General features: G+C 45.2%; 2 protein-coding genes and 2 long non-coding RNA genes across 7 annotated transcripts in view; 2 read left to right on the forward strand and 2 right to left on the reverse strand.

Moving 5' to 3' along the window:
- Positions 1-623: 623 nt before the first annotated feature.
- Positions 624-2024, reverse strand: LOC111923314 (uncharacterized). The gene is made up of 3 exons (XR_015284720.1): positions 1955-2024; positions 1239-1363; positions 624-1035 (listed from the first exon to the last, which is right to left on the reverse strand). It is a non-coding gene; the product is annotated as an uncharacterized LOC111923314 (long non-coding RNA).
- Positions 944-7524, forward strand: MTIF3 (mitochondrial translational initiation factor 3). Of its 3 annotated transcripts, XM_086881701.1 has the most exons (5): positions 2057-2168; positions 3067-3236; positions 4134-4597; positions 5842-5987; positions 7247-7524. In XM_086881701.1, exons 2-5 carry the CDS (start codon positions 3181-3183, stop codon positions 7457-7459), a joined length of 879 nt encoding a protein of 292 aa, XP_086737827.1. In that variant the 5' UTR covers positions 2057-2168; positions 3067-3180; the 3' UTR covers positions 7460-7524. The 3 variants fall into 3 exon arrangements, with proteins under 3 accessions (XP_023774803.2, XP_023774790.2, XP_086737827.1); XM_023919035.2 differs by lacking the exons at positions 2057-2168; positions 3067-3236 and adding an exon at positions 944-1047; XM_023919022.2 differs by lacking the exon at positions 3067-3236 and having other exon boundaries at positions 1357-2168.
- GTF3A (general transcription factor IIIA) lies at positions 7461-12368 on the reverse strand. The gene is made up of 9 exons (XM_086881703.1): positions 12030-12368; positions 11718-11818; positions 11282-11378; positions 11022-11110; positions 10087-10160; positions 8804-8887; positions 8166-8395; positions 8013-8072; positions 7461-7751 (listed from the first exon to the last, which is right to left on the reverse strand). Exons 1-9 carry the CDS (start codon positions 12366-12368, stop codon positions 7593-7595), a joined length of 1233 nt encoding a protein of 410 aa, XP_086737829.1. The 3' UTR covers positions 7461-7592.
- Positions 12214-13641, forward strand: part of LOC111923317 (uncharacterized) — a 48772-nt gene continuing 47344 nt past the window's right edge. The window contains exon 1 of one of the 2 annotated variants that reach the window (XR_015284719.1): positions 12214-12691. This is a non-coding gene — a long non-coding RNA (uncharacterized LOC111923317). Of the gene's footprint in view, positions 13385-13641 lie in introns of both variants that reach the window. The other variant, XR_015284718.1, reaches the window with a different exon arrangement.

A 13641-nucleotide genomic window follows, 5' to 3' on the forward strand; every position in this document is an offset into this window, starting at 1 on the left:
TGATTTCCAGACCATGAAAAGAGCAGTAAAAGGCTTTTTTGTCTCGCCTTTTCTTATTGTGGAATATTTCACTCTCCATGACTGGATACTGTAGAATTTCAATAATTTATGTTTCAATAGCATCAAACTGAGATCCAGCTTGCTTAGGCATTCTACTGATGTAAGTTACAGTAATCCCTGCTCCCAAAGAGCTTACAACTCTAAAGGCATAAAGCCTGAGTGAAATTTAAAAAAAAGCACAAAAGAGCAGGATGGAAAAAATTCAGCTCTATTTGCATATAATAGGAGACGCTACAGTTGTCATTCAGGGTCTTAACACAGCTCACCATCTACTTGGCTAATTCCATTACTGGCATTTTTCCAAATTCATTACTGCCAGCGAGGGCTTTTAATGAGGATAAGGTGATATGAATGAACTTCAGACTGTGAACTGATTTAGTAAAGTTTTTTGGGCTTGCACACGATTACCACATGATGTTTTCTGCTACGATGCAGAGCATGAAGCAATGACAGACCTTTTTTTACATGTATGTACCACAGTGACAAAACGAAAACAGCAAGCATATGAAACGAAACCATTCTAAGACCATAGTTAAGAACAGAAAGCTTTCAACTCAAAAACATAAAAGTCAGGTTTTTATTGCATTTCTTCTTCCTGGACAGAAGAGGGGGAGAGGGACGAAGAGCCACTTAGTTGTGGTCTAAAGCATATAAGCTAAAAAGTTGTGATTGATTTTAGTCAAGAAGGACAGCAGCTTCCCATAGCTTCATTTTGTCCTAAATTCTGAACACAAGCACACTTTCAGTGTGAGTGTTGTTCCAGCTCCTGTCTCGATGTCCAAACACATCACTCGATAGGCAAGAACCCCGGGAAAAGGTCCTCAGCAAACTCCCCTGCTGTTCGGTGGCCGACTGCCTTAGCGTGTTCCTTACAGCTGCGGACATGACTCTCGCACACGAATTCCAGCTTCTCTTTCAAAGGTTTCTGTGTCCAAATTGGACGGAGGAGCTCGCAAACCCGAGGCAGAGCGTCTCCTACCAAAGAAGGTAAGAAATCCAAGCATCCGGGACGCTTTGGGACTGCCTCACGGCTCGGCAGAGCCTCACACGGAGGCTGCTGAGCCGGGCAGCCTCAGCTGTGCCTTGCGCTGCCCGCACACACAGCCCGGCCCGCAGCCCCGCCGCGGGGACAGGGACAGCGGTGCCGCCGTGTCACACAGCACGGGAGGGACACGGACCCGCTGGAGCCAGCCCGCAGGAGCGACACGAAGATGTTCTGAGGGCTGGAGCACCTCTCCTGTGGAGACAGGCTGAGAGAGCGGGGGGGAGCACCTCACAGCAGCTTCCAGTGCCTAAAGGGGGCCTGTAAGAAACATGGGGACGGACTTTCTGGCAGGGCCTGTAGTGACAGGACAAGGGGTTATGGTTTTAAACTAAAGGAGGGGAGATCTAGACTAGAGGTAGGGAAGAAGTTTTTACAGGGAAGGTCACAGGTTGCCCAGAGGGGTGGTTGGGTGGATGCCCCGTACCAGAAACATTCAAGGTCAGGACACACAGGGCTCAGAGCAACCTGACCGAGTTGAAGACGTTCCTGCTCTGCTGCTTATTGCAGAGGGATTAGAGTAGATGAGCTTTAAAAATCCTTTCCAACCCAAACGCAGATTCTGTGCCTCAAAACACACACAAAAAGCACTCAGCACCCACATAATCCCACATATGGCCCTGCTGCGATGGCCCCTGGGCACAGTGCGGACCCCGTCCCAGCTGCGGCCCTCACAGCCAGGGCAGCGTGCCAAAGGCACACCGGGAGGCCGCAGAGCGAGGCAGGGGAACAGCAGCTCCCCGCACGGCGCACACACACCCGGGCACGCCACGTGTGTCGGCCTGGCAATGCGGGAGCACACCGGCACACAGGGAGCGGCCACCGGGACACAGGGACCCCGCTCGCACCCACCACGCGCGCTCCCGCGGGCGCTCACGGGCACGCGCGGGGCGTGGGCGAGAGGCGGAGGCGAGCGAGGAGGAAGAGGAAGAGGAGGAGCAGGAGGAAAAGGAAGAGGGAGAGGCGGGGCGTTCAGCAACTTCCCGGCGGCTCGGGCCGGTCCCGCGGCTGCTTCAGTTGGCCGGCGGCGGCGGTTCGGCTCGGTTCGGCCCGGCCCGGCCCGCAGGTAAGGGCGGATCCCAGGGAGTGCGGGTCACGCACCCGGGCACGCGCAGTGACCTTCGCCACACGCACAGGCGGGAACGCGCACACGACGCGGTCACACACCACGTACTTCCCTGTTTGAGGGAGGAAGACCCACGGGAAGCAGGCCGTCTCCCACGGGATGCGGCCCCGCTCCCTCCCGTGACGGCCGCCCGGCACGGGAAGCGCGGCCGCTGCTGCGGTCCCCGGTGTGCCCGCTCCTTAGAGCTCCCGCCCGGCAGAGTCAGCCGGCCTTGCCCGCGCAGAGGTGACCGAAAAGCACAACGCGAAACACACGTCTCTGCCGTGTTAGGCGAAGAACAGCCCTTCCGTAAAAAAGGTTGTTTTCTTTCAGACAGCTAAGGGTAAATTTATTAGATTTAAATAGCATCAGGGAATGAAGGAGAATACCAACGACTGCATGTGTTTAGCAGAGTCAGACCAACATTTCCTTAAAACATGCTACTCTTCCGTTGCTGAGATACTGTTACTTAGTTTTATGAATCAGTAGGTCTCAAAGGCCAGCCAGGCTCCTCTGAAAGGAAGATAAATTTAATTATATCATTCAGTAATGGAGCTATGATGCCCAGATTGTAGAACAAGTCTGCAGTGCATGATCCAGAGCTGGTTTATGAAACCATTTAAAAGAATAAGGATGTCGTGGCTTTTGTGTGGCTGCACTGATGATGCACAAAGATACTTGGGTGTTGGCGGTGGGTGTTCAGTCACAGGGCTGTTGTCACAGCCAGACAAAAAGCTGTTTTCACAGGGGTCTGGACTGGGCAGAGGCAGAGCCCAGGGCAGGAAGGGCAGTAGCTCTACCAGCTGTTTTTTGGCTGCTGTGGAAATCCTGTTGCTTTTTTTCTGTGCCTTGTGGCTAGCTTCAGCTCTGGACCTAGCTGTAGCACACAGCTGTTATCAGGCTGCCCTGTTCATGAACTCATCTGGCTCCTTCTTCAAGTAGTTTGAATGGACATTGTCCCTACTGCTGAGGTATGAAGTCTATCCAAGGCTCCAGACTGTCCCCTTTTCAGACTAAGTTTATTCACAGGCAAGTAATTTTACTTGTTCCTGTGCCTATACTGCTTAGAATTATAAATAAAAGCTTTTTTTGCTGATGGTTTACACCTTTCCCATGTATATGCATGCACGTGGATGCATGTTTACACAAAGTCATATATGTGTGTGTGTGTGTATATGTGTGTATGCATGTATTTATAGAGCAGTCACATTCCCTCCTGGGCAAAAGAGGTCTCACTCTTGCCAGCTCCTCTGGTATGAAACGTGTTTGTTTTCCTGCACCATCCTTGGCTTTTCCTGTAATTGCTCCCTTTGAAACATAAAATAGGAAAACTGCAGAGAATACTCACAGTTTGCTCTTTATTTCCAAGGTTTTCTGCAGCTGTTAGAAAACGGACAATTTCTGAAGGTCTGAACAAAATGCAAATAATGGTCAGCTGCCCCAAAATTGCCAGGGGGATTTAATGAATCGAGAAAGAATAGGAAAAAAAATCCAATGGAAGAAATGTCTCAAAGATGAGTTTCAGTAGTCTTCAAGCACAGGCATATTTTAAAGCATGTTTGAAAGTTTATAGCTTTGTGAGTACCGTGTCAGGATAGATGCCTGTAACTATTTAGATTTAAATTTGAAAATGAGGAGAAAGTAACTAGAAGTGTTAGACTCTTTAAAGGGGAGTTCAGGCTCAGATTTTAAGATACTGAAGGTAACATCAACTCATACATTTTGCTCATTTGTCAGGTTTTCTCTCTGGGTTAAATCTTTGTTACTGTAAAATGACTGTTGATGGCTCAGTCCCTATAATAGCACCATGTATCACTTAAAAAAATTAGTTACAAACACTAGATTTTACTGAACTGGAGTCAAGTCATTCTAATATAACCAGAAGAATCTGACTGATGGGGTAATTTGTTTTTTCTTCTTCCTTAGAATGTCTGCCTTGTGCACAATTAAACATTTATGTCAAGCAACAAGAAGTGAGAACAAATACACAAAAAGGTTCTTTGGTATTCTTCTGACACAGACAGCACAAAAGTGGCTCTTTTCTCCATTCTGGATAGTGGTACCTAACCTTAGGAAGTCAGCTGTGTTTGGGCTTACTCAACCATTTTGTACAGATGAAAAATCTCACGCACAACCAAAAAGGAAAGCAGCATTTGGAAGTGTTGGGCGAAGAATTCCCTATCGAATTTTGCACCTAATCAACCAGGAAGGAGAGAGCTTAGGAAACATGCACCGAGCAGAGGCACTCAAACTTATGGATCAACACGGCCTGAAATTGGTTCTGCTTCGTGATAATGTAGAACCTCCAGTTTATAGACTAATGACTGGGCAGCAGATTCACGAAGAACAGCTTAAACGTGCAGAGAAGAAAAAATCAAGTCCAAAGCCAGGTATGTGCACTGTAAACACTGCAACACTGAGGACTTTGAAAAATGCTGCATTAAAAGTGGTTTCAACAGATTAAATCCTCTTACTTGTATTTGTGTAAATCCAAAGCAATGTCACAGCAGTCCACACTATTAAGGATTTGCAGTGGTGAAAATAAAATTTTGGATTAGTCCAGTCTTCCACACAGAAGCCTTCTATTGCCCTCTTAGGATTTGCTATTTTGGCATCTGCTGACTTCTTAAAAAAATATCTTTATTTGAGTGAATATAACTAGGCTCAGGTTCCATGAGACTCACTGAATTTCTGTTCTTTTACTAAGGCATGGAGTGATGGGCAGTTTTACAAACTAAGGGCCAGATAACACCAATATAATTATATAGTTTGTCACCAGCAGTAATGAAGCACTTTCTTCCTCATTTGCTGCTAGGAAGACAAAGTCTGAAGTTCTTTCTTGTACAGAATAAGAGAATTTTTTTCAATATTTAACACTTTTCATTTTGTTTTTTTTCTTAAGACCACCTGCTCCAGCAGTTTAACAAACTGAGTTTGGCAAAGAGGCTTCAGAAAAGGCTTGTGACCTTGTATCCTCTCATATCCTCAGGCTAACGAAGATAGCTGTGCTTTGGGTAGACTTCTGATTTTAGAGGACAGCATTACTGTGGTAGTGAGTTGCTCTGTTCAAGAAACCACAAAAATATTATTCAGATGGTAACTACTTTAGAGAAACTATAAGGAGGAAGAGACTGTAGATTGTTCAAATACATGACAAGGCATCATCGTACTTCCAGTTGAATATTGCACTGCACCATTCAATAAAATGGGCTTGAGATAAAGAGCTATCCAACGTCAGAGCTTTTACCTTCAGCTGTCCTGAACACAGGAATTTGCACACTAAGTCTTTAATTCCACATCCAATGCTTACCTGTTTGTTAGACCTACATTGTGGATCATATGAACAAGACTGTAATTAAAAATACCTTAAGCCTTCTGACCCTGAAGAGATTTCCCTGTGTGCCTCAAACATGCACTCAGTCTCCCAGTTAGGGCAGTGAGTGTGAGAGTATCAGGCAGCCACTCTCTCAGGTGAGAGTGGTGCAGGCTGAGACAATGAGATCAGGGTGCTCTGAGAGTGCAGCATGGAAGGAAGGAGTCAAGCACACAAATCACCATAAGCTGATAAAAGAAAGCAACTACTACAGGTTTGTCAAATGTTAAGCAAACACAGTTTCAGTTCTGTTTTAAACAGGGGTGGTTCAGAAGGAGTTATCGTTTTCTTCAGCTATTGCCAAGAACGACTTAGAGACCAAGACTAAACAGATAGCACAGTGGATTGAAAAGAAACACCACGTTAAAGTTACCATCCGACAAGCAAAAGGTAGCAGTACAGACATGGTAAGTGCACTTCTGAAAGTTGGACCAGTCAGTGTCATTAAATAGCTGCAGCTGTATTGACCTTCCCTAGTGGGTACTGCCAAGATTTTTAGTATCTCAGTGAAGATCTGGGTCCCATGCAAGTAATGGTTGCCTGCCCTAAGCTGCTTCTGTTTACTAGTGTAGAAGTAGTCCCAGAGAGACAACTCAAATACCATCCTTCCTTAAGAATACAGCTGCAGTACTGGCTTGGACAGCAGAGTCTAAGCAATTCCTACTCCTATGTACCTTGTTAATGGGACCAATGAAATTTTCTTCCCTGTGGCATTAGCCAGCTCAGCCACTCAAAACAGTGTGCTTTAAAAAAATGTTTGTATTTTAGTTGGATTATTTCACCAACAGTTCTTCTGGTGCTGCATTTATGCAACTTTGGCTAAAGTTAGTTGCCCATTCCTACATGAAAAACTACTGGAATGGTGTTCCAAGACTAGCAAAGTGAACATCACTAAAAATGTTAAGAAGCTGATGGCAACTTTCCAGTATAATTGCAGGGTCTTGAGACTTAACTGTCGTTCATAAAAATGGATTTTTTATAAATATTCTGTGAAAGACTTTTTTTTTTTTTCTCCTCCTCGTAATGTCTGTAGTGAATTAGGTGTTATTGATGATTGTCTCAAATAATTTTTGGAAAATTGTGATTTCATCCAAAAAGAACAAAACTTTCTGTAGAAAGTTAAGTTCACTGGGAAGGGATAACAGGAAGAACTGATGAAGGGAGGGAACAGAACATTTCACGACACAGTCCTGATTTACACTGTCCTTAAATTTAAAGGCTTAATAATGAGATCAGTAATTTCTCGTGTTACATGAATGCACTGTTACCACTCAGTTCAATACTACCAGGTCCTGCTAACCTTAGAATACTATCCCTTAAGAGAAAAGCCTCATATAACAATATATCTGAATCTAGAGGGAAAGAAGGGTGGAGTCAGATTCAGACCATTCTCACAGACACCCTTAAAGAGCAAAACACCATGAGTTAGCAGTCCAGCCTAAATGTTAGGAAGTGGCTGAATCCTCCACTAGTGACTTGACTAAACCTGTTTATGAGTAAAGAACAGTTAAGAAAGGACAAGCTGAAGTGCTCAAACTAGGACTAGCAACTAACTGTTTCAGCTAATAGCTAAACTAAGCAGATCATGTTATTACAGAGTAGCTTGAAATATTTTTCTGCCTGTATTTGTGCATTCATTTAGTTCCATTTTTCTCCTTCTTTTTAGTTCACACTTTTTGATCACATTTTGGAGACTGTGTCTGAGAAAGCCACTTATCTTTCCAAGCCAAAAGTTGCTAGAGAAGGAGTGAGTACCTGTGTTTTGAGGCACATGTCTGACAAAGAGTTGAAAGAACACCAGAAGATGGAAATCAAGAAAAACAATGCAGTAAAGGAAGATGAAAACGAAGATCTGAAGTCAAAGGAGTTACATCAATGACTTTCTGAAGCAGTGTAAACAATATATATTTATTTAAAAATAATAAAAAAAAATAACTCTAAAAATTAACTCTATTAGATAAAGAGCTTTGCATTGATCATTCCATGAAGAACACTAACTTGCTTAACCTTTGCTACACAGTCCGAATTTCAGCAGCTGGTATTCCATTTTCCATGAGCTTATCCACTATCTTGCTTTCCATCAGAACCTCGTCCTTTCCTGGCTGCTTTTTAGGAGGAATATATCCACTGAGATGAGAGGCTAAGCTCCTCCTGGGACGAGAACGTCTTGCCTGGCAGAAATAGATCCAGAATTAGTAAACTTAACATACCTGTGGAGCAAAGACTACTGCTGTGGTAGGGAAAAAAAAGAAATCCATGTACAAACCAGGACTGCATTATCTAAAGGAGCTTCATAAATTAAGAATCTCACAAATTACCTAGATACTTGACCCGTTTTCCTCCTTGAAGTCACATTCTAAAACAGGTAATGTTTACCCTCCTCTGCAGTGACAGGGTAGGGGTGAGAAGATTTTTCCAAGAGTTTAACTTACTTTCAAGTTCAGCTTTCTCTTTTCAGGATCATGTACGACTGCATGCCTTGCTAGGCTCTGCTACAGTTACAAACAGCAGGGGAGGGAAAAAAAGGAGTTAAATTTATAATTTCAGATTATGGGATTCAGATAAGAAGTTACAAAAACACATACCTTCATTGCAAACACTTTTCCACAGCCTGGATAATCACAAGAGAATGGTTTTTTCTCCTCATGAAAAGAGAGGATATGGCTTTGAAGGTTAAATAAAGTTGTGTAAGTTCTTCCACATCCTTCTCTGGGGCAGTGCCAGACTTCCCTCTCCACAGCATGTGTCTTTTGATGCTGCTTCAGGTAATCCTTCCGTTTTAAAGTTTTGTTACATTCACTGCAGACTACTGGCTCTAAGTGGGGGAAAGAAAGGCAGAGCATAAATAACAGAGTTATTCTGAGTTTCTTACAGAAGCTCAGAATCAAACCCTAGGGGTCTATTAGAACAATGCTAAAATCAACATGAAATGCAAGGAACTTAGAGACTTCAGGAGGATAATGCAGTATGAATTACCCAGATCTGAAATCCTACATAAAACAATTTTTTGTTAACTGAATCACAAAGTTAAGTCAGTATACTGAGCAGCGTTTTCATCAAAGGTCTAGCTGGAGTGACAGCCACTTTACCTACCAATAAAGTTACTAGACAAGTTTGGGACACACTGACAAGTTGATGAAATGAGTACAACAAGCACTCCTCTTCAGATTAGCAGGTGGTTTCCTATTTGTATCATAAGTTTACAAAAGCACTTGGAATTTACCTGTATGACTGACTTTATTATGTTTCAGAAGCTCTGTCCAAGTTTTTCCGATATATGAGCAGTTTTCCTTCTTGCATGCATAGCCTGTTAGACAGATGTTTACAATCACAAAGGGTCTGGCAAACAGTCCAGTGTTACAAGAGGGAACTCTACCCCTAGCATTTGAAAATTAAAACCCAGTTATTCCTCCCATACTGCACAGGAATAGGGTAAGAGACAACATTCAACACAAGTTAGAACAAGAGAAAATCCTACCAGTTTGAAGTAAGAAACCTTGTATCACTGTCACCAATCCTCCAGAGAGGCTGTGGAAGCCCTAGCACTGGAACCATTCAACACCACTAGATGCAGTCCACAACAACCTGGTCTAACTGGCTCCACCTTGAGCAGGGGGCTGGACCAGATGACCTCCAGAGAGCCTTTCTGACCTAAATGATTTTGTGAAACTCTTTCCTTGCTTCAGTAAAGCTACTTCCTCACAGCCACACAATGTCTCTCAAATAGATGAAAATAACTATAATATATATTACTTCTGTATAAATATTTGTCTTGCATATTAAAAAGAAATATTGACCATACAGTAATATTCCAAAGTCCAAAGAGATTCTACCGTTCTGTCAAGCAGGCAGGAACCACAGAAAGTCCACACTATTTAAAACCCAGGACTGGAATGCTCAAAATCCTATGAACAAGTCCTTGTCTTAAGAAAAGGGAATCACAGTACAAATCACAACCTTCTGGTTATTCTTCCTAGTCTATTGGGTTTGTTTGGTTTGGTTTTTGTTCTATCACTGGAAAGCTGGTTACCTGTCAATGAAAGAATGGATAGGAGGGCAGCAGGACTAGCTCAACATACATGGCCACATCACGATGATTTCACTTAAAAGCCTGTTACATAGGTTCATTAATAACTAAAAATACACATGGTTCTGCCAAGCCTCCATAGGAAAATTTGTGGCAGAACTGGCAACTTATCCTAAACTCTGGACATCTAGGCTAATGCCTTAACCACCTCCAAAAGATGGATTATTTGCCAGAAAGCTCCTCAGGAGAAGAAATAACTGAAGGAATCCTGAGCTCTGCACAGACTAACACAAACACCATAACTGAACACTGCAATGCCCTGCAGTTATATCCCACTACTATTCAAAACAGGTGTTCTTGTCTTGTCTGGATCACTAGGCCCAGAACACTTTCAGATCTGTAACACATCTGTGCATACTCTGCACTGGAGTCCTTTTTCCTTTGCTGAAACATAACTTAGAAAGAAAAAATAGTTTTACCTTCATGTATCTTCTCGTGCCGCTTTAGTCGACTTGGAGTAGAGAAATACTTTCCACATCCTTCTTTATTACATCTAGGTACAAAATAGCAGTGGTTTCATTTCTTTCACAGTATCTATGTATTTTTTAAGTCAAGAACAATTAAAATGAGCAAAATAATCCAAGTTTCCCTTTGCCTACAGATCTGTGTGTCCCCCCACGTTGTAAAAGGAAATTCCATAATTGTTTTTTTAATAGACTTGGATGTTCTATAGTACTAACTTAAAGTTCTAACTTAAAAGTTAGAACTATAGTATGATTTCCAAATATACAGCAAGAGTCAAGCCTTGTATCATCCCTACACAGCAGGCTCATCAAACATAAAAGAAGGACAGAAAGTGGAAGGTTTAAGTGGCTTGTACAGAACCAGCAGAACACTGACATTTTTGTCTGTCATCCAACCAAAGTAGTGCATTTCACTTAAGTGGAATGAAAACTCACACTAAGTGTGACCCACGTGTAAGAAATACAAGACTGAACATTGAAGTAAAAGTGTTACCCACATAGAGTTGCAATGCACAGCTTCCTAGATCAGTGTCAAAGTCTCTCCCCTTTTTCTACTCACATCAATGTCAGCCAAGGCACTGCTTCTTATTGGGAAATAAAGGTAGCTGCCTTTTTCATTATTGTGCAAGCTCTTATGCTTGTATTTCCAACTATGAACTAAAAACTGGGGAGTGGGGGGAGTTGTGTTATTTTTTTATAAAACTGCTGGAATGCTGAAGTTACAGAGCACCAAGATTGCTGCCCAAAACAGATCAGTGAGCAAAGGACATACTTGAAGCTCTGACTACAAACTGATTTGTTTTTTTACTGCCACATCAATGAAAAGGCTGAGAAAATGCACCTGTTTTCATCTACAGTGTTTAAGTTCAGTATTAAAATTATCCACATACTTGAAGGGAGTTTCATTGGTGTGGTGACACTGATGAACTTTAAGTTGTTGATGCTTCTTGAAAGACTCGTTACAGCCTTCAAAGTCACACTATTAAGGAAATTAAGTTATCATTAGAGGCCAAATAATGACAGTTCATGTGTTTGCTGAAATACCAGTTATGGTATTTGAACATACACAAGAACTACATAATGACAAGTCCAGATACACAAGAAGGAACTTGTTTGGCCTCCATTGTACAGTACAAAGGTAATTACTCACCACATACTGCTTTTGCTGATTTTGATGCTTGCGCTCAACATGCTTCTTCATGTTTGATTTTGTTCCAAATTTCTTATTGCATCCCTCAGCTGTGCACCTGCAAATGGACTGTATTTTTTATATGTATATTGCTGTCAAACAGTGATTTTTCCCTAGGCAGATACAGAAATCATTGTACAAGAACACACAGAAGAATTACTGAAAAGCCAGAGGCTAAGTTCGTCTTTTAATAATGTATTTTTGGGGGAGATCTGCCCATTCCTTTAAACATTAAAGTTACAGATCACTGCCAGATCACGGGGTTTGATCCCACCCCGCGTGCACACTGTTATGGTAATGCCCATGACACAAAAGCCCTGTACCACCGCCTCGTTTTAACTTCCTTTCCTTACGAACAACCGCACTTCAGCTGAAGAAGCAAAAACTCGGGCCTTACTTGAACGGCTTTTCCCCGGTGTGCGTGAGGAGGTGTCGGGCGCGGTGGAAATCCCTCGTGAACCCTTTGCCGCAGCCTTCATAATCGCAAACATAGGGCCTCTGAAAGAGAGGGGTTGTTCCAGGGGCAAACCCACCCCCTCGGGGGCTCGGCCGCCGCGGGGAGGCCGCCGCCAGCGTGATGTCCCGGCCGCGGACAGAGCCCGCGGCCCCCGCCGCGCCGTGGCACCCCCGACAAGGCGCAGCGGCCTGCCCAGCGCGGCGCCCACGGCTCGGTGACACACAGCCGTCCCTCCCAGCCGGCGCGGCTCACCTCGCCCGTGTGGTGGCAGAGGTGGGCGGACAGCCGCCAGGCCTTGTTGAAGGTGGCGTCGCAGCCGGGGAAGGAGCAGATGTACGGGCGCACGGGGTCAGGGCTCGCGCCGCCGCCGTCCCCGCGCGCGTCAGCCATGCCGCGGGGCACGTGACCGAGCAGGCGGGCGGGGAGGCGGCGGCGCGTGCGCCGTGGGGTGGGGCTCGGGGCCTGAGGGGCCCGGGGGAGCTGCGGGACCCCGGCACGGAACCACCGGATATCCCGAGTTGGGAGAACCCACAAGCATCGTCGAGCCCAGCTCCCGGCCCTAAAGAGCACCATCTGCAAGAGTCGCACCATGGGTCTGAGAGTGTTGTCCAAACACTTCTTGAACTCTGCCAGGCTGGTGCTGTGACCAGTGCCCTGGGGAGCCTGGTCCAGTGCTCACAGAGAGGAGATCAGAGTCTGCCCCTTCCCCTCATGAGGAAGCTGCAGCCGCAATGAGCTCTCTCTGCGGTCTCCTCCAGCCTGAACAGACCAATGGCTGAACAGCAGCTCCTCATATGGCTTCTTCTCCAGACCCTTCACCGTCTTCATTGCCCTTCTTCGGATGCTCTTTAACAACTTAATATATGGCACCCAAAATTATACTGTGGCACCCAGAACTGCCCTCAGCACTCGAGGTGAGGCCGCCCCAGCCCAGAGTAGAGCAGGACAATCCCCTCCCTTGCCCGGCTGTGATGCTGTGCCTGGTGCCCCCCAGGACATGCTTTGCCCTCCAGGCTGCCAGGGCACTGCTGCCTCATGTTCAAATTGCCATCCACCGGGAGCCCCTGGTCCTGTTCCATGGCACTGCTTTCCAGCATCTCATTCCCCCGACAGTATGAACACCCGGGGTCACCCTGTCCCAGATGCAGAATCCAGCACATGGCAGAGGAGATTCAGTCATGCAGAGATCCACATATCTAATTCTGTGTCCCTTGCCACACATAATAACCCTCCTGAGGTTATAAGGACCTAGGTAGGGGCTCTGCTGTCTCCCTGAGAAGGGTTTCATGGCTTTTGCAGGTGCCAGGTCATGTCCTGGGCAAAGGCTCTCCAAGCAGGTTTGGTTTGGCTCCCTTCCTTTCCTGAGGATGAGTCTGCATAATGCTGATCAGCCTCTGATCCAGACCAGAGCAATTTCATGGACTCTGACATCAGCCTCTGCTGGATGCTGCTTAGCAACTGCCCCAAAATTTGGGTGCTTTCAGCCGAGGTTGTTTGGGGATTCTATGGCAGATGGCCTGTCACCCCAGCCTGTGGTCCTACTGTATCCCCAGGCCACCTGAGGTCACAGCGAGAGGAAGAGGACATGAGGCTAAGCCGAGCTGAGGGTCTGTGATACCTTGCCCAGCACCTTCCTCATACTGACTTGGAGCTGAGGGAGCTGGGGGGTGTTTAGTCTGGGGGAAAGGAGGCTAAGGGAGGACCTTATAGCTCCCTACAACTGCTTGAAAGAGGGTTGTAGCCAGGTAGGGATAGGTCTCTCTCTTCTCCCAGGTATCAAGTGAACAGACCAGAAGAAATGGCCTCAAGTTACGCCATGGGAGGTTAGATTGTGTATTAGGAAAAAAATCTTCAGGAAAGGGTT

Source organism: Cyanistes caeruleus, chromosome 3 (assembly GCF_971803275.1).
Source record: "Cyanistes caeruleus chromosome 3, bCyaCae1.hap1.1, whole genome shotgun sequence".
NCBI lineage: Eukaryota > Metazoa > Chordata > Aves > Passeriformes > Paridae > Cyanistes > Cyanistes caeruleus.

What these genes read in the sequence shown, in the direction of transcription:
- GTF3A (XM_086881703.1), bottom strand. Translation starts at nt 12,368, where the DNA reads ATGGTGCGACTCTTGCAGATGGTGCTCTTTAGGGCCGGGAGCTGGGCT. An exon ending in ATCAGCAAAAGCAGTATGTG is followed by an intron (nt 11,111 to 11,281) that starts GTGAGTAATTAC and finishes TTTCCTTAATAG; the next exon opens with TGTGACTTTGAAGGCTGTAA. An exon ending in ACCAATGAAACTCCCTTCAA is followed by an intron (nt 10,161 to 11,021) that starts GTATGTGGATAA and finishes TTTTGTACCTAG; the next exon opens with ATGTAATAAAGAAGGATGTG.
- MTIF3 (XM_023919022.2), top strand. Translation starts at nt 1,627, where the DNA reads ATGAGCTTTAAAAATCCTTTCCAACCCAAACGCAGATTCTGTGCCTCA. An exon ending in CGGCCCGGCCCGGCCCGCAG is followed by an intron (nt 2,169 to 4,133) that starts GTAAGGGCGGAT and finishes CTTCTTCCTTAG; the next exon opens with AATGTCTGCCTTGTGCACAA. An exon ending in AAAATCAAGTCCAAAGCCAG is followed by an intron (nt 4,598 to 5,841) that starts GTATGTGCACTG and finishes TGTTTTAAACAG; the next exon opens with GGGTGGTTCAGAAGGAGTTA.